At 45.1% G+C, this 24,419-nt stretch overlaps 5 protein-coding genes across 5 annotated transcripts; all 5 read right to left on the bottom strand.

Annotated features, from left to right (window-relative positions):
* Nucleotides 1–703: 703 nt before the first annotated feature.
* On the bottom strand, nucleotides 704–1,921 carry LOC142956383 (putative G-protein coupled receptor 148). The gene has a single exon (XM_076097943.1). The coding sequence runs from the start codon at nucleotides 1,888–1,890 to the stop codon at nucleotides 931–933; it is 960 nt and encodes a 319-aa protein (XP_075954058.1). The 5' UTR covers nucleotides 1,891–1,921; the 3' UTR covers nucleotides 704–930.
* Nucleotides 1,922–6,529: 4,608 nt separating this feature from the next.
* On the bottom strand, nucleotides 6,530–7,342 carry LOC142956049 (transcription termination factor 4, mitochondrial-like). Its single transcript, XM_076097347.1, has 2 exons — nucleotides 6,779–7,342; nucleotides 6,530–6,675 (listed from the first exon to the last, which is right to left on the bottom strand). Exons 1-2 carry the CDS (start codon nucleotides 7,212–7,214, stop codon nucleotides 6,530–6,532), a joined length of 582 nt encoding a protein of 193 aa, XP_075953462.1. The 5' UTR covers nucleotides 7,215–7,342.
* Nucleotides 7,343–8,099: 757 nt separating this feature from the next.
* LOC142956382 (putative G-protein coupled receptor 148) lies at nucleotides 8,100–9,094 on the bottom strand. The gene has a single exon (XM_076097942.1). The coding sequence runs from the start codon at nucleotides 9,061–9,063 to the stop codon at nucleotides 8,104–8,106; it is 960 nt and encodes a 319-aa protein (XP_075954057.1). The 5' UTR covers nucleotides 9,064–9,094; the 3' UTR covers nucleotides 8,100–8,103.
* A 2,167-nt stretch (nucleotides 9,095–11,261) lies between these two features.
* LOC142956381 (transcription termination factor 4, mitochondrial-like) lies at nucleotides 11,262–13,703 on the bottom strand. Its single transcript, XM_076097941.1, has 4 exons — nucleotides 13,657–13,703; nucleotides 12,897–13,332; nucleotides 12,609–12,793; nucleotides 11,262–11,752 (listed from the first exon to the last, which is right to left on the bottom strand). Exons 1-4 carry the CDS (start codon nucleotides 13,681–13,683, stop codon nucleotides 11,369–11,371), a joined length of 1,032 nt encoding a protein of 343 aa, XP_075954056.1. The 5' UTR covers nucleotides 13,684–13,703; the 3' UTR covers nucleotides 11,262–11,368.
* Nucleotides 13,704–14,200: 497 nt separating this feature from the next.
* Nucleotides 14,201–23,922, bottom strand: pask (PAS domain containing serine/threonine kinase). The gene is made up of 20 exons (XM_076098663.1): nucleotides 23,575–23,922; nucleotides 23,243–23,472; nucleotides 22,050–22,220; nucleotides 21,839–21,973; nucleotides 21,612–21,746; nucleotides 21,198–21,426; nucleotides 20,319–20,500; nucleotides 20,097–20,229; nucleotides 19,762–19,933; nucleotides 18,823–19,061; nucleotides 18,558–18,678; nucleotides 17,583–18,154; nucleotides 17,341–17,483; nucleotides 17,059–17,226; nucleotides 16,796–16,921; nucleotides 16,538–16,672; nucleotides 16,241–16,440; nucleotides 15,728–15,861; nucleotides 15,190–15,339; nucleotides 14,201–14,795 (listed from the first exon to the last, which is right to left on the bottom strand). The coding sequence occupies exons 1-20, from the start codon at nucleotides 23,780–23,782 to the stop codon at nucleotides 14,629–14,631; spliced, it is 3,750 nt and encodes a 1,249-aa protein (XP_075954778.1). The 5' UTR covers nucleotides 23,783–23,922; the 3' UTR covers nucleotides 14,201–14,628.
* Between the last annotated feature and the right edge of the window lie 497 nt (nucleotides 23,923–24,419).

Here is a 24,419-nt window from a genome sequence, read left to right on the forward strand (position 1 = left end):
AGTTGGTGTACCGGTTACACAGTAGAGACGGCGAAAAGTCCCTAAAGCCAGGTGTCTGACTCATCACTTTTCACTGTCCACACACACCTACCTTCATGAGGGAAGGTGCTCTTTTCTTTCCTCTACTGCCTTAAAGTCAGTCAGTCATTTGTTAATGGACATGCAGTTTTAGACAAACATGGCTTTGAGGGCAAATGGAGTTGAGTGCTTTGTTACCATGGTCATAAAACTGAGGCTGAGTGGCTTTTATATTATATAATAAGGATCATGATGATGTACTATTTACTTTTTTTTAAATGGGATTACAAATTTCCTCAACACAGACATAAACTGGGAAAGCAAGGAAGTTCAGCATATTCTCATTTGGATCCACACAGCAGTAAAATAGTTCTTCTTTTTATTATTATCAAACACAAAAAACACACAAGACTACAGTTGGCAGGGATGTTGAATAACCAATTTACTGGGCAGCAACCAGGGCTGTAGCTACCATTGAGAACACAGAGGACATGTCCTCAGTGTTGTTTCTTGGAATTTGAGTTGAGGAGGAGTTTTGTTCTATATTTAGACACAAATTACACATAGTGTTTTACAATCAGTGTTCTTAAATATGATAGCTGTAGGCCAAAAATAAGATAAAATGAAGATATTTGAATGTTTCTTCTGTGTTCTTGAGGAATTGGGGAAAGGTTTGAAACAGCATTTAGACAATATTCACCAACAAACATTATATTGTAATAAATAGACTCTTTTTTTGATGGCTAGTCAAATTAAAAATAAATGTACAGGGGGGGATTTTGACTCATCCTGACTACTGCCCTTGCAGTTACATATTTGTCTTTTTGGAGGGCAACTGAGAAAACTGAAAATATGTACATCACAATCAATTCCATGAAAGAAATTTGAATAACGGACAGTTTGCAGGTGTCTTCATGAAACTGTGGTCTGGCTGAGTCTCCTGTGCTGGTGCAGCCACTGCATCAGAGTGTCAGAGATCTCCCTGTACCTCAGCCCATACAGGTATGGAGCGAACGCCCTGGGCAGCAACATGAAGACACACTTATTGACTGTGCTGACCCACACACGTAGATCCTGACTTATGTCTTTCCTCTGGAACAGGTAGAGCTCCAGGATAAAAACAAAGCCGGGGGCAAAGTAGAGCAGGAGAAGGACCCCGTGAGCCAGCAGTGTGACCCGGGCCCTGGAGAAGCGGCTCTGCCAGATGCCCTGGGTCCTTGTTACCATGTAGAGCCGAATGTAGCAGACAAAAATTTGTATGGCACACATAACCGCGGCTAGGGAGAAGTAGACGTAGATCCACCCATTGTTCTTGAGCTTAATAAAGCCAAGGGAGATGAGGACCAGACACACAGCCACCCTTTCGTGCGGATTTTCCCTCTCCACCAACATTATGATCAACAGGCTGAGGGGGTACAGGGCTGCCAGCACCCACACCCCCAGCAGTATGCGGTGGGTGCGGGCAGGTGGAAGAAGGTCATGGTAACGGAGGGGCCAGCGAACCGCAGCGTAGGTGTCGACCACCATCAGGGTGACGGTGAGGATGGCACAGCTGTAGGTGGTGACGGTGACGGCTGTGATCAGCTGACAGACCAGCCAGGACATCTGAGCTCTCGTGGCGTTACAGATCACCATGGCCAGGTTGAGGACGAGGAAGAGCATGTCCGCCGTCAGGGTGTTGGCCATCAGCAGGTAACGCGTCTCCTGACGCAGGGCACGGGACAGGAAAATGCATGTCAGGAGAACGGGGTCGGCCAGCAAGGTGGCCAGAGTGATGACTGTGGCTGGGATGGATAACAAATCCAGGTGCCACCTCAGCAGGCTCTCCACCCATTCCTGTGTGAGGTTTGACATGAGCGCCGATGACATCATTTTGTCTTTTCAGCTACGGAGGCACAGATGCTCCGACTGAGGTGTGTTTTACAGTGTGTTGACTACTTCCTCCAGCAGCTTCCTGTTAATGAAAAGACCATGAATTTAAGTCAACAGAGTGGACCACCTTCAAAATGCAAGCATGTAAATGCATACAAGTAAGCAGTAAGGTGTATAGAGACTATTTCATATACCTATTTTAGATTCAGGATCTCAGGATTGGAGGCTGGGCAAACATGTAATGTATACATTTGTCAACTCATTTGTCACTTTGTTGACTCAGACGTTGATCAAACTTTTGTAGTGCTCCTCTTGGTTATTTATAGTCCAAAGGACTAGGGAAATGAGGGGCCAAAAATTCAAATATATATACAGTGATGGTCTGTGCCCTTCGAGAGTTATGTTCCAAATAAAAAAAAATGCAAATGAAGACGTAGAAGAAGTTGTAAATAATGAACTCAATGTAACATGAAAGGTTACAAGATGTACATTTCACTTTTAACTTTTTTTAAAAATTACAATTGACTTCAGTTGGGCTGCAGTTTGGATGAAACAATCTTTTAGGGAATTTTATTAGACATACATTTCCCTACACTTTCAGATGGGGCATCAGAATTAAATATAGTTTTTTTTGTATACAAACCTGATAGTTATGCTCCTGCCACCCCACTAAATGCTTACAAATACTCTTAACACTTGAGACAAAAACAGAAAATCAGTTGGTTCTGTTCAAACTTTGCGTAGACGCACTTATTGACAAATTATTGATTGGCCAAAGGTCAGTTTTCTTACCTTATGTCCAGAACAGAAAAAACCTCTGTGTTACACGTCCATTAGGCTTTGCACTTCTAAAAATCAATGGATGTCTTGTTTGACCCGTCTCACCCGCTAGCCTTATCTGATGTCCTCTTTGTTGACTCATACAGATAATATAGGGATGGAGAAAGCTACAGCCACTTGGCAGTCACATAGTAACAGGGAGGGGCTATCATCCTACCAGCTATTCCTCATGTTGCCACTTTATCAGTGTTTCTTACCCACTAGTTGTATTTTTTGTTTTAACTCATTGAAAGCCATTGAGATTAAATTGATAAGATTCACATTTTCTGTGAAATTGCTTTAACTTGTGGGGTCACTTAAGCAAAGCCACAAACTTATTTTGACCGTGGAAAGATTATATGGGAGACACTGTTCACGCGCCTCACAGGCACTGATGGCCAACACCGCCACTGAGAGACGTCAGTCAGCAGAAGTCCACGAGCAGGCGTTTGCTACGTTAGCCGCTCAGGTCCAACAGCAGTCCTGACCCAGCAGGCAGTTTCAGCTCCTCCTCCTGCCCCTCTGACGCCTGCTCCAGCACATGAGCCCCGTGTGGGCACCCCAGAGCGCTACGCTGGAGAACCTGAGGGCTGCAACCCATTCATCACAAACTGCTCCATCCTGTTTTCCCTGCAGCCCTACACGTTTGCCTCGGAGGAGGCTAAGGTAGCCTTTACCATCAACCACCTGACAGGCAGGGCACGACTGTGGGGCAACGCCGAATGGGAGAGGCAAACACCAGCCTGCTCTTCCTTCCTGGCTTTTTCTGCTGAGCTACGCAAAGTGTTCTAGGCAGCCTCCAAGGGCCCTGATTCTATCGAGGGACTTATGGATCTGCGTCAGGGAGACCGGACAGTTGCTGATTATGCCATTGAGTTTCACACTAGAGCACGCCTTAGTGACTGGAACTCTGCAGCTCAGTGCGACTAGCAGAATATATTAAAGATGAACTGGTCTCTTTTGATTTGTCTTCCGTCCTGAATGGCTTAGTTGAACTGACTTCCCAAGTGGATAGACGCATCCAGGCAAGGCGACAGGAGTGACGCAAGGGGGAGACAGATCGCTGCTCTTTCACCCGGTCTCGAGGTCCTCCAGCAGCTACCAGCATCACCCCAGGGTCTCAACCTGGGGGCGCTGAACCCATGCAGGTTGGGCACACCAGCCTCACTCCAGAGGAGCGTGAACGCCGCCACCGGGGGAATCTCTGCCTGTACTGTGGCCAGGCTGGTCACTTTATATCCCGGTGCCCAGCAAAAGGCACGGCTCATCAGTAGTGGGGGATGTACTGGTGAGCCGAACCAAAAGACTTCTCCAACCAAAGACCCCTGTGCCACGTTCAGCTCCTGCTCAATAATGGATCCCACACCCTCGCTACTTTTATTGACTCTGGTGCTGACAACAGCATCATTGATGAGGATCTGGTCCTTCAGCTGGGTATCGACCAGGTACCTCTGCTATGCCCTGTTCCTGCCAGCGCCCTGGATGGTCACCTACTGGGGACAGTGACTCACCAGACCACGCCAGTCTGTATGCTCCTGTCTGGTAACCACCATGAGACCATACGGTTTCTTATACTGCGGGCACCCCAGCATCCACTAATCCTGGGATACCCCTGGCTCCGCTGCGATAACCCCCAGACTGGGCAACAGGAGTTATCCTGGGGTGGAGCTCATCATGTCACCTGATTTGCCTGAAACAAGCTGCTGCACCCCAGCAATCAGACTGTTCCAGCTCTGCTTCAGACTTGTCAGGGGGGCCTACTGAATACCATGACTATCAGGAGGTATTCAGTAAGGCCAAGGCCTCATCTCTGCCTCCACATTGCCCCTACGATTATGCCATTGACCTGCAACCAGGCACCACTTCACCCAGGGGTCGCCTGTATTCCTTGTCTGCACCTGAAAGAGAGGCCATGGAGGCGTACATAAATTCCTCTCTAGCTGCTGGGATCATCCGCCCCTCTTCTTTACCTGCTGGTGCTGGGTTTTTCTTCCTGGGGAAGAAGGACAAGTCACTGAGGCCTTGCATTGACTACAGGGGACTTAACGACATTACCATTAAGAACCGCTACCCACTCCCACTCATCTCCTCTACCTTTGAGTTGCTGCGGGGAGCCACCATCTTCACCAAGCTAGACCTGCGCAATGCCTACCACTTGGTCCGGATCCGGGAGGGTGACGAGTGGAAGACAGCTTTAAACACCCCCACTGGACATTACGAGTACCTGGTGATGCCCTTCGGTCTCACCAATGCCCCAGCTGTCTTCCAGGCCCTGGTTAATGACGTGCTGAGAGACATGTTAAACAGGCATGTGTTCGTCTACCCGGACGACATTCAGATTTTCTCCAGGTCCCGGGAGGAGCACATTCACCACGTCCAAGCAGTCCTTCAATGCCTCCTTGAGAATTCTCTGTTCGTTAAGGCGGAGAAGTGAGAATTCCACTCTTCATCAGTCTCCTTCCTAGGGTACATCGTGGGACAGGGGATCGTGCAGATGGACCCTGCCAAGGTGTCAGCTGTTACGTCCTGGCTCATCCCTGACTCATGTAAACAGCTGCAACGGTTCCTGGGGTTCACTAACTTCTACCGGAAGTTCATCTGCAGCTATAGCACCATGGCTGCCCCACTCACAGCCCTTACCTCATCCAAAGTGCTGTTCCAGTGGTCCCCCTCGGCTGAGGAGGCCTTCCAGAACCTTAAGGCCCGGTTTACTTCTGCCCCTATCCTCCAAGTGCCTGATCCTGAGAGACAGTTTGTTGTGGAGGTGGATGCCTCCGATGTTGGGGTGGGAGCCATCCTATCCCAGTGGGCTGCCAACGACCAGAAGCTTCACCCCTGCGCCTTCTTTTCTAGGTGGCTCTCACTAGCTGAAAGGAACTATGACTAAGTTAAGCTGGCTCTTGAATAATGGCGCCACTGGCTTGAGGGGACCAGTCTGCCCTTTTTGGTATGGACTGATCACAAGAACCTCGAATACATCCAGTCCGCCAAAAGACTGAACTCTCGGCAAGCCAGATGGTCCCTGTTTTTTACGCGATTCAACTTTTTCCCTCTGTTACCGGCCCAGTACCTGCAACGTCAAGCCTGACGCCCTGTCCCGTCAGTTTGTGGAGAAGGGGGATTCCACCCCTGGCAATGACAATATCCTTTCTGCCCCCGTTGTGGTTGCTTCGATCACATGGGAGGTAGAGGAGAGAGTCAAGGCCACCCTGGAGGACCAGCCCGATCCTACCTCCTGACCGCCTGTTCGTCCCTCAGACACTGAGGTCCGATGTCCTCCAGTGGGCCCACAGCTTCAGACTCACTTGCCACCCCAGGATCCAGCATACCAGGGAGGTCCTGCAGCAGAGGTTTTGGTGGGCTACTCTCGAGAAAGACACCTGGGAGTTCGTCAATGCCTGTCTTGTCTGCAACCAGCACCAGCCATCCCACCAGGCTCCCGCTGGCTTCCTGCAACCTCTGCCTGTGCTCCATCGGCCCTGGTCCCACATCTCCTTGGACTTTGTTACCGGTCTACCACTGTCCAACAAACACATCACCATCCTGACAGTGGTAGAATGGTTCAGCAAGATGGCCCACTTTGTGCCCTTGTCCAAGCTCCCCTCGGCCAAAGAGACTGCTGAGCTGGTCCTGCTGCATGTCTTCCGGCTCCATGGTCTCCCCACTGACGTGGTCCCTGACCGGGGACCTCAGTTTACGTCAGTGTTCTGGAGGGAGTTCAGCACACTTATTGGGGCCACAGCCAGCCTGGATTCCATCTGGATTCCATCCACAGTCTAACGGCCAGACTGAGCGCAAGAACCAGGAGATGGAGACGGCTCTACGGTGCTTGGTCTCTGAGGATGTCTGCGACCTGCTGGACGGTAAACTGGCACTTCTCTCTGAGGAACACCACCACACTTTTTACTGTCTTCACAGGCACGGTCAGGATCTGGGGGTAATGGGACACCACTCTCTGAAGACTGCCTAACGGGGAGGGGGATAGAAGGAAAAATACTGGTTTGATAATCATACAAATCACCCATTAATATCAAGCATGAAGTAAATACACCAAAGATCATCAACTCACCTTCGACTAAACCTAATTTCCGCATGTTGCCCATGCGCTGCTGGAGCTGTGATTCTTTGACTGTGTAAAGTTCAGGACATTTATCCAGCAGTTTCAGCACACTGGAAGGGTTGAGGCCCAAAACAAACAGAGCCGTGAGGGTTGACAGAGCATGTTGGGCAGCACTTCCTCCTCTGAGTTTGGACGTGGCTTCGTGTAGCTGCTCTGCCTGGGAGACTGTGAATCCCATATCAACCAGAGAGCGGAGGGACAGCTCTGGGACTCGCTCCCTGGGTTGAGGACCGAGTTCATGGTTGTGTTGCGTTGACCGCAGAGCGTTGTGGCTGCTGGAGGAACAGATCAATCTGCACCCGGTGCATAGAGGCTGGAGGGGACATGTTCCAAACTGAAGTGGACTGAATACAGAGGAGGTGGCATTTATCATACAGAAAATCATTCAGCCATTTGTTAATGGACAACCAGTTTTAGACAAACACGGCTTTGAGGGCAAATGGAGTTGAGTGCTTTGTTACCACAGTATGGTCATAAAACTGAGGCTGAGTGGCTTTTATATTATATAATAATGCTGATGATGAAATACATATTTTGGTTGTACTATTTACTTCAACAACAAAAAAAAGGTGATTAAAAATTGTCTCAACACAGACATAAACTTGGAAAGCAAGGAAGTTCAGCATATTCTCATTTGGATCCACACAGCAGTAAAATAGTTCTTCTTCTTCTTCTTCTTCTTCTTCTTCTTCTTCTTCTTCTTCTTCTTCTTCTTCTTCTTCTTCTTCTTCTTCTTCTTCTTCTTCTTCTTCTTCTTCTTCTTCTTCTTCTTCTTCTTCTTCTTCTTCTTCTTCTTCTTCTTCTTCTTCTTCTTCTTCTTCTTCTTCTCAAACACACAAGACTACAGTTGGCAGGGATGTTGAATAACCAATTTACATTTTACTGGGCAGCGACCAGGGCTGTAGCTACATTGAGAACACAGTGGACATTGGAATTTGAGTTGAGGAGGAGTTTTGTACACAAATTACGCATGGTGTTTTACAATCAGTGTTCTTAAATATAGCTGTAGGCCAAATTTGGAATTTGGGGAGAGTTTTGAAACAGCATTTAGACAATATACACCAACAAACATTATATTGTAATAAATAGACTCTTTTTTTGATGGCTAGTCAAAATAAAAATAAATGCACAGGGGGGGATTTTGACTCATCCTGACTACTGCCCTTGCAGTTACATATTTGTCTTTTTAGAGGGCAACTGAGCAAACTGAAAATATGTACATCACAATCAATTCCATGAAAGAAATTTGAATAACGGACAGTTTGCAGGTGTCTTCATGAAACTGTGGTCTGGCTGAGTCTCCTGTGCTGGTGTAGCCACTGCATCAGAATGTCAGAGATCTCCCTGTACCTCAGCCCATACAGGTATGGAGCGAACGCCCTGGGCAGCAACATGAAGACACACATATTGACTGTGCTGACCCACACACGTAGATCCTGACTTATGTCTTTCCTCTGGAACAGGTAGAGCTCCGTGATCAAAACAAAGCCGGGGGAAAAGTAGAGCAGGAGAAGGACCCCGTGAGCCAGCAGTGTGACCCGGGCCCTGGAGAAGCGGCTCTGCCAGATGCCATGGGTCCTTGTTACCATGTAGAGCCGAATGTAGCAGACAAAAATGAGTACGGCACAGATGACCGCAGTTACGAAGAAGTAGACGTGGATCCACCCTATGTTCTTGGCCTGAATAAAGCCAAGGGAGATGAGGACCAGACACACAGCCACCCTTTCGTGCGAGTTTTCCCTCTCCACCTCCATCATGATCACCAGGCTGAGAGGGTACAGGGCTGCCAGCACCCACACCCCCAGCAGTATGCGGTGGGTGCGGGCAGGTGGAAGAAGGTCATGGTAACGGAGGGGCCAGCGAACCGCAGCGTAGGTGTCGACCACCATCAGGGTGACGGTGAGGATGGCACAGCTGTAGGTGGTGACGGTGACGGCTGTGATCAGCTGACAGACCAGCCAGGACATCTGAGCTCTCGTGGCGTTACAGATCACCATGGCCAGGTTGAGGACGAGGAAGAGCATGTCCGCCGTCAGGGTGTTGGCCATCAGCAGGTAACGCGTCTCCTGACGCAGGGCACGGGACAGGAAAATGCATGTCAGGAGAACGGGGTCGGCCAGCAAGGTGGCCAGAGTGATGACTGTGGCTGGGATGGATAACAAATCCAGGTGCCACCTCAGCAGGCTCTCCACCCATTCCTGTGTGAGGTTTGACATGAGCGCCGATGACATCATTTTGTCTTTTCAGCTACGGAGGCACAGATGCTCCGACTGAGGTGTGTTTTACAGTGTGTTGACTACTTCCTCCAGCAGCTTCCTGTTAATGAAAAGACCATGAATTTAAGTCAACAGAGTGGACCACCTTCAAAATGCAAGCATGTAAATGCATACAAGTAAGCAGTAAGGTGTATAGAGACTATTTCATATACCTAGTTTGGTAACACTTTATAATAACTACACACTATGAAGCATTAGTTAAATATGAGTAAACACTTAATTCATCATTTATAAAGCATTGTTCCTACATTAATAATTCATTAGTATGCAGTTCATAACAACAGTTATAAATGTTTTATTCTTGATTAATAAGCTCGTCTATTATGTGTTTCATTATTGTGTTTTCATACTTTTTAAATGATGGATTCCCCATTAGTAAGTTAAGTATTATATATTTTACAAACCAATTATTAAAGAGTTGTAGATGATTAATAAGATAATTGCATACAATGAGCAGATTCGGCCGGCTGCCATCGGGACAGGCAACTGAAGAAAAGTACGGACAGTGGAGATCGATATGCTTGGTATGAAATGAATAATTAAATCAATAAATATGAACTAATATGCAAAGCTCCTGGTCTAATCGTATATTTACAAATGTTTTGTATCCAGCCATGTTCTCTTGAAGGAGAATGTCTTTGTCTGTTTGTTTCTTACATGAATGAATGGCTGAGAGGTTTGTATTTAACAGTATATTGTTTGCATCTTGCAATAAATATTAATATGTTCTTGATCACTTTGTGTTGTGTCTATTTGCCTGTTCTGTTCAAAAACTGTGTTTTGAGGCACTGCTGGCCTTTCAATGTCATTTATAAATGCTTTGTTGATGTAACTGTTGTTATGAACTGCATACTAATGAATAATTAATGAAGGAATAATGCTTTATAAATGATGAATTAAGTGTTTACTCATACTTAACTAATGCTTCATAGTGTGTAGTTATTATAAAGTGTTACCCATATTTTAAGATTCAGGATCTCAGGATTGCAGGCTGGGCAAACATGTAATGTATACATTTGTCAACTCATTTGTCACTTGACTGACTCAGACATTGATAAATCTTATGTAGTGCTCCTCTTGGTTATTTATAGTCCAAAGGACTAGGGAAATGAGGCCAAAAATTCAAATATATATACAGTGATGGTCTGTACCCCTCAAATGGTATGTTCCAAATGAAAGAAAATGCAAATGAAGTTGTCAATAATTAACTCAATGTAACATGAAACATTACAAGATGTACATTTCACATTTATTTAAAAATTACAATTGACTTCAGTTGGACTGCAGTTTGGATGAAACAATCTTTTAGGGAATTTTATTAGACATACATTTCCCTACACTTTCAGATGGGGCATCAGAATTAAATATAGTTTTTTTGTATACAAACCTGATAGTTATGCTCCTGCCACCCCACTAAATGCTTACAAATACTCTTAACACTTGAGACAAAAACAGAAAATCAGTTGGTTCTGTTCGAACTTTGCGTAGACGCACTTATTGACAAATTATTGATTGGCCAAAGGCCAGTTTTCTTACCTTATGTCCAGAACAGAAAAAACCTCTGTGTTACACGTCCATCAGGCTTTGCGCTTCTAAAAATCAATGGAGGTCTTGTTCGACCCGTCTCACCCGCTGGCCTTATCTGATGTCCTCTTTGTTGACTCATACAGATAATATAGGGATGTAGAAAGCTACAGTCACTTGGCAGTCACATAGTAACAGGGAGGGGCTATCATCCTACCAGCTATTCCTCATGTTGCCACTTTATCATTGTTTCCTACCCACTAGTTGTATTTTTTGTTTTTTGACTCATTGAAAGCCATCGAGATTAAATTGATAAGATTCACATTTTCTGTGAAATTGCTTTAACTTGTGGAGTCACTTAAGCAAAGCCACAAACTCATTTTGACCGTGGAAAGATTATATGGGAGAAACTGTTCACGCCTCACAGTTGTAACTCATCCATACAGAGTCCTCATCCATCAACCTCACATCTTGATCAACTTCAAACCGCAGGGTTCTCTCAGTCCAATCTGTCAGTAGCATGGGTACAAAAGGGAACAATCGCTGGGTAACAGTGACAGCGACATTGTTTCCATGTGTGTTTTAGATAAGCATTTTCTATAGCACTGACAAACTTGAGTTCAACAAACAGATAAAAGGAAACATTTTATTGGTTCATTTATCACCATCGGGTATGTCATTTTCTCTTATCGTGCAACTTCCTCTTTAAACAAGTTCTCTCAGTCCTCCCACGGGGCTGTCATTTTTTTCTCCTTTTACTGTATCCACCTTTCCCTCCAGTCTCCTCTACCTCATCATCATCATCATCACCACCACTATCAGCTTCAATGCTGCCATGCTGCCGCTCTTCTTCCTGCCATTCTCTTGCCAGCAGTCTCCTAAATACTTCATACTCCTCTGCTGGCGCATTGGCAACATGTGCGAGGAAGGTGTCCTGGTCAACGCTGAGGATGCCGTCCAGTTTGGGGTTGAGGATGACCGTCTGGCCTTTCTTGTCTGGGGTTTGATACAGGCCCCTGCGCTCCAGAAAACAGTGTCGACAGCGCACCTCGTCCAGAGTGAAACGAAACAGCCTGGACTTCACTATCTCCGCCTGTTTGACACCCATCCGGAAGTAGACGTACTGTGGAGAGAAGAGTCAGCGCATGCTGTCACAAACAACAATCGCTTTGGAACGACAAAAAAAAGCAACAAAAGATAACCTCAAATAATAATTTATAATACTAGTTGTACAGATACGATGTATTTAGTAAGTAGAATAGCAAGTAACCCAACAGACATATGGCTACATGGCATATATCAGATTACTAGTGGCTTAATGTTCTGTTCCCACTTCATGTATGGCCACCAGAGGGAGTACTATACCAACGTCCAAATTCCAATCTACTAAGCAGGTTTAGAGAATGAAGTGTTCACACTAACAAAAACAGTCAGTATGGATACTAAAAATGCTTGGTTTTGAGTGTGCTGTTGATTGACACCATTGTCCCACATTGAAAGGAAATGGCTGTGCTGCTCACATCTGGGGAAAAAGGGTAATCAAATTGTGGATGGCAATGAAACAGCAACAGGTCTTGTATCATTTCCTGTTAGAGCGAAAAACAATAAAGTATGTTGATTTCTTGTATGCCAAGTGGAAAAGTAAATAGTGCGTATTGCATTGTACTGTAGAAACAAAGGCTATGTGAACAGCAAGAGGGTTGTCTTTTACTACTGTGACCCCTGATGTGATGTTTGGTTAAGCTTTGAGGAAGTCAATAAATCCGCTGTCTACCATAAGAACAGCATTTTTAGGTCTACAACTAATGACTGTTTCAGATTTTGATTCAGCGTACCATCATTTATTCAATAAAATGTTGGAATTCAAAAAAAAATAATAAGGCCCATCTGTCGATGTAAAGTCTTCAAATTTCTTGTTTTGTTCAGTACAAAACCCAAATATCTAGAGCTGAGATCAGTGAATGACCGAAAACGCAAACCTGAAACTTGTACTCCAGCTGACCCATGTTTTCCAAGACTACGGCCGGACTATCTCTGAGGATGTCTGTGACCTGCTGGACGGTAAACTGGCACTTCTCTCTGAGGAACACCACCACACTTTTTACTGTCTTCACAGGCACGGTCAGGATCTGGGGGTAATGGGACACCACTCTCTGAAGACTGCCTAACGGGGAGGGGGATAGAAGGAAAAATACTGGTTTGATAATCATACAAAGCACCCATTAATATCAAGCATGAAGTAAATTCACCAAAGATCATCAACTCACCTTCGACTAAACCTAATTTCCGCATGTTGCCCATGCGCTGCTGGAGCTGTGATTCTTTGACTGTGTAAAGTTCAGGACATTTCTCCAGCAGTTTCAGCACACTGGAAGGGTTGAGGCCCAAGACAAACAGAGCCGTGAGGGTTGACAGAGCATGTTGGGCAGCACTTCCTCCTCTGAGTTTGGACGTGGCTTCGTGTAGCTGCTCTGCCTGGGAGTCTGTGAATCCCATATCAACCAGAGAGCGGAGGGACAGCTCTGGGACTCGCTCCCTGGGTTGAGGACCGAGTTCGTGGTTGTGTTGCGTTGACCGCAGAGCGTTGTGGCTGCTGGAGGAACAGATCAATCTGCACCCGGTGCATAGAGGCTGGAGGGGACATGTTCCAAACTGAAGTGGACTGAATACAGAGGTGGCATTTAACCCGGTCCACCGAAGAACCTGTGGAAAATAAATAAATAAATAAATATATATATATATATATATATGTTCCTCAAACGTTATGTGTTCCCTGAATTATGGTTCAACAGACAACGGCCGCTGTTATGGCCGTGGGGCAATTACACAAGTGGAGTTTAGTAGATGAGCTAAGATGTTGTTAGCATAAGTTAGCATGCATGAAGGTTACAGCGGAAGTATGAGGGCTGTCAGTCGTTTCTTCGACATTTGTTTTAAGTATGTGAGGCATGCGTTTTACGATATAATAACGTTGTTTTAAGTTGGAGAAATATTAATAGTGTAATGTTTTCAAACATTTAGATTCACCTGACGTGCAGCAACTCGGGTACCCATGCTTGTCCGTCGGACATATACTTCCGTCGTTCAGCCTCGTTAGAGGATAAAGGTTCCGCTATGCTCAGCTTGAATGATGAGAAGAGCAGACACTACGAGGGTGCACAGCAGAAATCTGACTTTTGAATGATTTTTCTGTAGACGGACACGAACCATTACTGATGGATTTACGAAAGAGGAGACGAGATTTATACACAAGCAAGGTGGACTATTACCGATTAAGTATTTTAACCTTAACTCAAGTTGATTTACAATATTTGCAATACTAGGTCTGAAAAATTTAATCCAATTGAGCTTTTATTTTGGATATCTGCAGTTGGCATCAGTCACACCAAGCAGCTGCTGCCAAAAGTATCCGATACATCACCATGTTAGAATCTGCAATTTGAATTTTTTTATTGCGCTTACATTCAATGATTTACTGTGTGAATATAAAATTCAAATACATTTACAATGTTTGCGTGACAAACTTTCTACAGTTCTGATCAACATGCAATTCCTCAAAGAAACAAACACGTGTGGTCAAATATTTATTTATGTATAAAAATAAATAGATAAAATATTGTAAATATACTTACAATTCTTAATTAAAAACACTCAAGATTAAAATCATGAACCCAAAATAGAAAAGCCGGATTGATAAAACTGTTCCCTTCAACCAAACTAAATTCTCTGAGTTAAACACCTCACGGTTGTGGTCGCTTCTGGGTTTTGGTGGCAAAGCTGGATCCCTGTTACAATTACAATGATTAAGTCCAAAGAATAAATAAAATACATATAATACATAATCTAAAAAGGAAACCATGATGAACGGTAGTTAGACGGTAGTGTTTGATTATGGCCTTGGACTAAGACGAGCTCCCTTTTTCTTACTTTGCACTTCATGTCCCTTTTGTTCTGCTGCACACTAAATGTTGGATGGATGGCTGGGCCCAAATTCACTCTTTAATCCTCATGGAGGTACTTCTGAAGCTCTGTTTCCAGGGCCACCATTGACAACCTGTCATCTTCATCCTCCTCCTCATCATCAGGAAGAGTCTCGTCATGTTCATCTGGGAACAAGCCATGCGTGATGAACACTTTAGGAATGGGCTCCAGGTGCTGTGGTGAGTCTGTGGAAAGAAGAGAGGGTCCCGAGTACTTGAGCTGTGAAAACTGAGACTACAGATCGTACAGATTCTCTATGGCAACGTCTATGCAAAGAAACAGTGCGGCATCACAGAACATCCGGTAATGACGTGTGCATTGTTGAACCTCTAAAATGAAACAAAATTTTAAAAAAAACAAGACAACGCTAACTCAATTAGTTTAGGGGAGTTAGCAGCTTGTTAAAGCAAGGAGGGAAAATAAGTTAAGTAAATCTACCATCTTAATTTGGATGTAAAGAGATTCATTTACAAATATTGCAAAATGCAGAAAGAAAGTGATATTCAAGCCCTATAATATCTGAAGTGAACAACATGGCTGGCGATTGTCAGTCTACCTCTGGTGTGAAACAGTACTCACAGTAGCTCTGAGTGGCAGGCACCACCTCTGTCCAGCTGTACTCTGCCAGTGAAATGGGCTGGCTGATCCAGGACTGCAGCAGCAGCTGGTCCAGAGTCATTCTCTGAGCGGGATCAGGGTGCAGCAGCTCACGCAACACACCGTGCAGGTCTGAGAGGGTGCATGGGGACATTTCAGCACAGAAGAAAAATGTTTGTAGAAACTGAAAGGCTTATTTGTGACGACGTATTAGGGCCATTGGAGTAGTGCAAAACACTGCTAACAAAAATAGTTTAGTTTTTTGTTGTTGTCAAGGAACCACATTGTTTAACTTTGCGAGGTCCTATCGACCTCATCACACCACAGATGCCTCCGTTAAACACTGCGGTGAGGTGAGCCACTTCTACAATATATCATAAATTGCTGTTTTTTTCCTTTAAATTTGTTTAGTACTTTTTTTTTTTCACAGCTCCGTAATTATTATAATTTTTTTGCCTACAGTGGCCCTAATACGCTGTTGTAAAGTTTTGTATGTGACCGTCAAAGAACAGCAGTATACCTGGAGAGAGGGGGAACGGGGGCTTCAGTTCGGCATTCAGGATCTCCTCGACTCCACAGAAAGGGTTCTCACCGAACAGCAGCGTGTAGAGCAACACACCAAGAGACCACATCTCCAGCTCTGGACCCTCATAGCTACAACCAAACAAAGAAGGACACAAAGAAAAACAAGCTTGTAATTGGCAATATGGAAAACATGGCAGCATTGTATTCCCCAGTAAATGTACTGTCTGTGTAAGGCTTTGTTACTTTACAATTGGTATATCCTTAAAGCTCCATGTAGTTTAATTGTACATCGTAAAGGTTAATGAGCCATTAAAGTCACACAGGACTAGAAAACAGTGCTCTGACCTAGATTCTGTTTTAATGCTTTAAGAGAACTGTGTAATCAAAAGGACACCTATTCCCCTTTTAAACTAAACCATCTATAAAAAAAAAAAAGAAGGAACCGATATGAAACTTCCTATTTGTTGGAACAAATATCACTTGTCGTTCTCAGGCATTGTGTACATACGGATTTCCCTGAAGCACCTCCGGGGAGCAGAACTCCAGTGTGCCACAGAAAGTGTAAAAGAGCTTCCTGGGAGCCATCATGGCAGCAGAGCCAAAGTCTATCAGTCGCATGTGGAAACATTTGTCAATGATGATGTTCTCATCTTTTATGTCCCTGTGAAGGATGTTTTTAGTCCTCAAATAGAAGACAGCGGCCACCAGCTGGGGAAGAGACAGAACCTCCAGTTTAGACCAATGAACGCTTCACATTTCAGAGCCGATGCTCCCGTCATACGTACTTTCTTGCCCATGGACGTACCTGTCTAAAGATGTAGCTGGCCAGGGGCTCATCCAGCCTCGGCTCCATGTTTATGAACTCAAAAAGGTCTAAGCCATCTCCATGTTTCTCCATCACCATCTGGAAGTAACTGCCATTCTCAAACACCTCCAGCACCTAGTGGCACACACACACACATATATATATACAGTATATATATAGGATGCGCTAAATAATTTAGCATAGCAAATAAAGGTTTGTTTTACAACCTTGTATGTTAAAGGCTTAAAGCTCAGTTACCCTGACTATGTTGTGGTGCTGTACTCGTGTCAGTATGGCAATCTCCTGGCTGACTGGTCCCAGCATGGGATCATCTACCCAGCAGTCGCTTATAATCCTGGCCTTGCTAATGAACTTCACTATCACCTGCGAATTAAAAAAAAAAAAAAAATCTTATGATCTATCTTGGTTTACTATAAAATCGATGAACACATCGATATCAATATTTCTACACAGATGAAAAATGGGATATGTTTCGACATTAACGAAAAATATTTTCTTACATCTGTTCCATCAGAGCGCCTTACTGCTTTCCAGACAAAACCAAAGGCTCCTTTACCGACAGCTTTAAGAGGCTGGTACTCTTCTTCAAACTGCCCGTCACAGGCTCGAGACTGCTCCAGATCCATGGTGGAGCGCAACACCTCCCCATGACTGGCCTCACCAATCCTCTAAAAGGACGAGCAGAGGACAGAACCACGAATTGAAAAGCAAAACAACACATTTCACATTTTGATAGACGAGATAGTTTGTGTACTAACTCAGCATGAAAGACATTTACTGACCTCTCCTAGACTGGCTCCTGACTGGTCGTGCAGCAGTCGATCTGTATGCAATAGTGCCCCCTGCTGGCCAGGCCTACTCATCCACACACAGAACATGGAGCTTCCATCAGGGAGGTTAGTCCTGCACACATCACACTGCACATCTGGAGAGAAAACAAGGTACTGGACTGGTTAAAGCCTTTTTTTTGTAACACCATGTGTAGAATTTTTGAGGGAAGCATAACAGTAGCAGTGGTACTAACCGACTCTCGTGCCGTCTCTGTGGTACGCGATTCCTTCGTATCGCCCCTCCTGCATCTGTGTAGTGTCTGAGGACGAGGTGTGTCCATTCACCTTCTGTCTCTTAGGAGTAGATGTTGCAGGAATGTCCGCCATTGACTGAATCCCGCCGTTCACCGGCATGCCGAACTCTTGACTCTTTTCTTTGTGAATTGTAGAAAGAGCCGCCCACTGATCCTGCTCGCCGTGGCTGTTTTCTACTCGCTCTTCACTTCTGGCCTCGACACCAGTGTTCCCCGTCTCAGCTTCCTGGTCGGACCCGACCACGCACGGGGAGGGCGTGCGCAGCAGCTCGGCTGTATCGCAGGACGTCATGGAGCGTTGGTTATCATCAATGTACCCTCCGCCACTGAGAAGCTCCATACTACTGCTCAGATCGAGGTCGGCTAGGGCCCGGGTCACCACTTCACCATCGCTGTTAACGTCGAGGTAACAGCTGGCCGAGTCTACCATGTGTGCTGAACGAGAATCCTCCGCCGGGCCTGGATCAGAACCACCATGGCCAGCGAACTTTTCACAGAAGCCAGAGGACGACCTGGGAAATTGAGTTTGAATAAACTGATGACGAAGAACAACAACTGATGGCAATAGATCAACAAATCCTGATGGTATTATTTTATCAAAAGAACATTCTGAAGAATGTTTACAGTTTTCTTTCCAATCTCAAGCCGGCATGTCAGTGACAATAAGGGCTGCACCACATTCGCATCACTGAAACTCTGACCTATTTCAGTGGCTACTAGCTACTTATCTGTAAAAGAAAAGTTATTCAGTGAAAAAGATAACGTAACGTAAATAACTATTGGGCTATCTAACAATTACATGTGAGGTTTTGTGATTACATGCAAATAAAGTTAAAGCCAGTTACATACTTTGGTGCTAACATTTTAATGAATTGTCTCTTGAGACACAGAACTGCCACTTGTAACTACCCCTACCTGCTCTCCAGTGAAATGACCTCAAAGCTGGTGTGTTGGAGGACCGAGCCACATGTGCGGTGGGCTTTGCCTCCGTCAGGAGAGGTGCCGCCAACAGCTGGTCCATTCCGACTGGGAGTGTCTGAAGAAGTGAAACACAAAACAACAACAAAAAAAAAAAAACACTGAAAAATGCTCAACGACAGACTATTTTAATGCCACTGCACACTGTAAATATGAAATCACTCTAAATGACTGTGAACTAAAACTACAAGTCGCATCCTACCTGAGATAATCCTGATGGCAGGTTGATTATTTCTATGAACTTCATCACCGAGCTGCTGCTGGTCTCGGTTCTGGTGTGGTGGTCCGGAGGGAACCAGGCAGTAGGTCTCGTTTTCTGGAGGTTCCACCAAGGCGAACGTCTTGAGGAGTGCCTCAGTGGAATCAGCTCCGTCTAGCCGACTGGTGCAGAGAGCGACCCGGGCTGCTGCCTCCCCCATCAGCTCCGCAGTGTCATCGGCCCTGAGGAAAGAAACGCCGGATTTTCATCCAAGTATTGGAATGCCAATCAGGATCAAATACCAATGTAATGATCATAGTATAAAAAGGCGTCTTGTACTAGATATGTTTTGAAAGTAATTTAGTGATACACAGAACACGCGCACACACAGAACAATTTAAACCTCTACTGGATGTTGCTTAGAATCAGTACATTCAGATTTCTGACTCTCATCTGACATTTAATGATCACTTCTTATTCACAAGGAATTCAATCTCATTGAATATTTGACTTAGGGAATCATAACTGTAAACGAGCCATTATGGAGGAGTATTTTCTCCAGGCACTCAGGTTGATGCACGCTCTTGTCTGGAAGCTGTAGATTTGACATGTTTAGCTGTAATAAAAGCTCAAGACTATTAAAACCTTGTAGTGTAGTAAATCTTATGATAAAAAAGGTTATCAAGCAATAATTAATGTATCTACTACATAACCGTTTGAGGCCTTAATTGTGTATCATTCAAATACAAGGGCGGCTTTATCCACACCATGGGACATTAACTCTTGGTAGTGTAGTAAAATATATATTATAACACTACAATACCATAGTAATATGGCTGTCACAGGTCTGGTACATTTCTTTCACACTTTGGCAGTATGAAGGAGTTTTGGACTAAAAACATTCAGGTAGCTTATGACAGGGACATGGGGATTAATACTTACATAACCACTCTTGTGGAGGTGACAACCGGAGGAGAAAGAGTCGACAAACTGCTGCCCGGTTTCTCCAGCCGGGCAGCGGTTCCAGTGAAGATTTTGCCTCTCCCTGTGGAGGTTATTCCCAGAACAGCCTGATGCACCATGGCCATATCACCCGCCACCAGTGAGGACGGGTCTGAGGATTGAGAGAAAATATTATACAACACACTGTATGATCAGAGTAGCAGCACTGACACTGAGGGACACATTTGTGATGTGCATATGGGAAAAAAGCCTGTTTAGACAGATATGACACCACAGAAGCCTGTGTATGTTGTTTGACCCAAACAAACGCTCACCATATTTCCCTGACATTTTGGAGAAGGCTGTGCTTTTATTAACCTCCGCTTGAGACTCAGAGAAGGGGCTGCTGGCCTTTCTGTCCGTGTCAGACATCCATCCATAGAAACCAGGCATCAGAAAAGTGACACTCTGTTGAGGACCAAGCAGCAGAGACAGAAGTGAGAGTTGGCAGAGCAGTCAATACAGACAACCTGGCTCAGGTGGTCGTGTCGGCTGACCTTGCACAGCAGCTCGTCCTCGTCGTAGCCGAACAGGCTGAGAGCCAGGTGGTTGTGGATGTGGCAGATTGAGCCATCAGGGTGGAGCAGGAGGAGACCGCTCAGAGGAGCAAACACCCAAACTGTTCCGGAGTACTCCAGCGCAGGGCTGGGGGAGAGGACAACGCTGTCCGCTTTCACGTCTGTAAGAGTCCAGACACACATTGAAAAGGCACAACTCGTTACTATATCACAGTACGAGATGAGTAACATATATTGGGGGGCATAGCTTTATCCTATGGTCACTATTTTGCATATTTGATTGGTTAAACATTGTCGCCAATATCTGATCCAGCTAATTTAGTCAGTATCAGCCCGATATCAGTGCATCCCTAGTGAAAACCTCCAGAAATCGCAAAGCTGTCAATGTTTCATGAGCTAAAAAACAGCCCTAAGTTTTGCTTTGTGACGATGCGGTTTTCAGATCCAATGTTTCCAAAAATTATTTATTTAGCTTGAGAAGTAGAGGAACGATCTCAACCCCTTAAAGGAACAGTGTGTAGGATTATGGGGGATTTATTTGCAGAAATATAATATGATATTTATAACTAGATTTTTATTTGTGTAAAATCAACTGAAATTCAGAATCGTTGGGATTTCGTTACCTTAAAACGAACCGTTTCTATCTATAAAGGAAACAGGGTTTTCATTACTTTTCCATCAGGGGTTGTGTGGCTTGTGTGCATTTGTCTTACTATAAAAGGCTGAGGAGTATTAACTGCAGGATGTTCAGTGCTTGGGCAGCATAACATAGACTGTGGATAAGGCACCAATTTCTCCAAAATAATATTGAGTGTTGTTAATCCCTCTTCGACCTAGCATCCCTAAAAAACACCTTACCAGAGGACGGCTCTTCAGGGTTTAAGCCGTTTGACTTGCACACAGAGGAGGTGAGTGGACGGCTTTCCTGTGCATCGGATCTTTCACCCGTCTCTGTTGGACCGGTGGAACCAGTCCCATTGTTGTGATGTCGGGGCCTCCCACACACCACTGCCCCCCGAAGCTTGACACACAGTGGGACGGATGCACCCGCTCTGCTTTTACCACACACTCTCTGAATCCTCAGCGTCTGAAAGAAATGCAAAGTCAAAGATGGCAGACTTACAGAATTACCTGAGCAGAATTTATTCTCTCCGTGTTCCTGGAACCGTCTAAAAAAAAAAGCATCTTGGTAAACAGAAACTTGAAGCGAAGCTTAAGAAAGGGAGCTTTCCTCAGCTGAGTGGCGCCGTTTTGGCTGTAAAGTGTGCTTACTTTGGGCAACGCATTACTGTGCAGGGGGATTTGTAAAGAGGGGATTAGCTCCTTCACAGACGCCCCTTTTAACTCGTCAGGATGTTGGTATCCATGAAGAAGGGCAAACGCCAAGTCACAGGTTAGGATACTACCCTAGAAAGAAAGACGAAGAAAGCAGGAATTCTCATGAAAAATGCAAAAAAAAAGAAAAATCACACTTCCATGGCTGCTAAATAATGACTTACATCTTGTGTAAAGGAGAGAAAGGCGGAGACTCTTTCCACACTTTCCATCATGACAAGCCAGTGCTCTTCGTTTTGTGACCTTCTGTGGGTACACACCGACACTGGCATCTCTCCAGATAATGTCACAACATCCACCTACAGAAAGAGCGGCACGTTAAACACACTCTTTGATTTTAAAGTTTGGTCCAAGATCAGCCAGCATTTTTCATACCACTTTTCCAGACACAGCCGCAACAGTTCCATCCATGAGGGGAAAATCTTCTTCCAATGCTTCTTCCAGGACCTGACTGGTTTTCTTCAAGATGGACAGCAGCTTTTTTCCAATCAGCTCACCGGTGGTGCACTCGAGCAGTTTGCAGGCCTGTTCATTTGCTGACAAAATCTGAAAAATGAAGATAAAAAACACATTTACAGCACACGCTCTAGTTGCAATATTGTTTGACTAATTCGCCACTGCTCTCATTAAAAGGGAAACTTTGGTATTTTTCAACATGGATATTAAACCTATTTTCCATGTTTTTGTGTCTAACTGACTAATACGGACAGCAATTTCTGAAATTGGTCCAGTAATGAGCGAGAGCGCTGCAGACGGCAGCTGCTCACAGGCTGCAATATAATCATATCCGGGCAATTTGGCACCGGCAATTAACGTCCAGTGAAAGTCCTTGTTTTTGCCACTGACAGTGTCTGACATTACGTCTGACATAAAAGAGTTTCGCTCAAGGATTGGTCTCGTTCTGAGGTGACAACGGTGGCAACGTCGGGCAGAGTTTGCTGTGTTGGAGTACAGAGAGAGTAGCTTCGTGTTATCTAAAAGATTTGTAATGTCATGGCTGAATATTCAGATGATTTCGACAATTTGGATGAGGTCTTTGAATTAAATTGCTGCCCATATTTATCTGAGCCAGGGTTTAAGGATGAAGAGCTACTACAAGTTGAAGAGCGGACGAGGGGAGAGAGAGACTGGGCGGAGGAGGGGGACCCAGCTGCTTCAAGGCCGCAAAGCTCGGGAGACTGGTGGCGTTCCCGTGGGTGCTGTGACCCAAAGCCCACAAAGGAAGAAAGCTGTAAAAAGTGGGAGCTCTTGCTGCCCGATATTAAGATTTTAGAACTAGACTTCTCCTTGAGCGGGACTCTGACACCATGACAAAGGTACTGGATCTGTAGGGTCCTTTCCATAATGTTGTCAGACACTTATAATAAAAATCAGAGCCTGTCAGTAGCAAAACAAGCACTTTTAGTTAATGTAGTTACATTGACGCCGCGCAATTGCCCTTGCATCTCGTTTTGCAGCTGCCGGTTACAACGTTATGCCTCAATACTGGACCAGTTACAAGAGTTATTGTCCTCATCAGTCACTTAAGACAAAAAACCACAGAAAACCCTGAAGTGGACACACAGTACCTCTTTGGTTTTATGGTCGACCGTAAGAACAGCTTTGTTTGGGTTGAGGGTAGACGGAGATCCAGACAGGCCAGAGTCTTCAGAGATGAGCTGACTGAACAAGCGTTCCTCTGTCTCTGACATAGTGGGTGGATGAGGCAGGGAATCAGCTGAGGCTTTGGAGCCACGGTGTAAGCTCGAGATCTGAAGGTTTCTTGCTGCGACAGAAGTGCAAACACCCAAACTTTCACCTGTAATAAAAAAAATAATAAAAAAAGGTATAACAAACTCGGTGTGTTGACTGTTAAATCGTGTCAGCTCTACTCTCAATTACAACCAAAGTAGTTCCTCACCGCTCGAGGAACCAGGATAATAACGACGCTGCCGAGCCCAGAGGCTCTTCTTGTACAGCGGCCTCTGAGTACACGGGTAGGACTTATTCAGGTCGAAGTCATCCTCCAGGAGATCACAGGTGAGGTCGGGCACCACACAAATAGTGTCTCCTTTAACTCTATTGTAGCTTTGGCTCCCCCCAAAACGAGCCTCGGTCGACAGCGACATTGTTGTTGTTTATCCAGCTGGTATTGACAATGATTGACCCAGACAGAGAGAATTAATGGATTGCAGCATTGTAACAATAGTGTATGTTTAGTTGCTCGGTTGTCTGCGTCTGATGTGAAGATTAAGAGCGAAACAGCACTCACCCCGTAGAAAGAAACGGTGCGGCCTGTTTCCTACAAGGGAGCAGCAGCTTCAGTTGACGCTTTGTTGACAAGGTAACGTTACCGTCACTGCGCTGTGTGGCTAACTAGCCATCAGCTAACGTAAACGTTACTGCCGCTACAAACAAAACCAAAGTCGAGCGGTGTTTGGTTCGTAAATTGCAGTGTTTCCGGTGCAATTTCAACGACTTTAGTCCGAGGGTACGTTACCGTGGCGTTAGCACAACTTTGACACCACTCCAGCAGGTTGGCGAAGGTTAAAAAAGAAGATTTTATGTGTAAACTGTTTCACTTCGTCCAGCAGTAGCTTTTGTAAACCGCGGGCTTCTAGCGGCAGCCGGAGTAGATTCACGGAAGTCCCCTGGAGCCAATCAGATATCACGTCTCTGAACAACGGCACCTCATTGGAGGATTCACCGGAAACGCCCGCCCTTGTTTCCATGGGAACCAAAAAAAGCAACCAAACTAAAATAAAA

This window comes from Anarhichas minor, unplaced genomic scaffold (assembly GCF_050575085.1).
Source record: "Anarhichas minor isolate MPS153535 unplaced genomic scaffold, ASM5057508v1 ptg000024l, whole genome shotgun sequence".
NCBI classification, from domain to species: domain Eukaryota; kingdom Metazoa; phylum Chordata; class Actinopteri; order Perciformes; family Anarhichadidae; genus Anarhichas; species Anarhichas minor.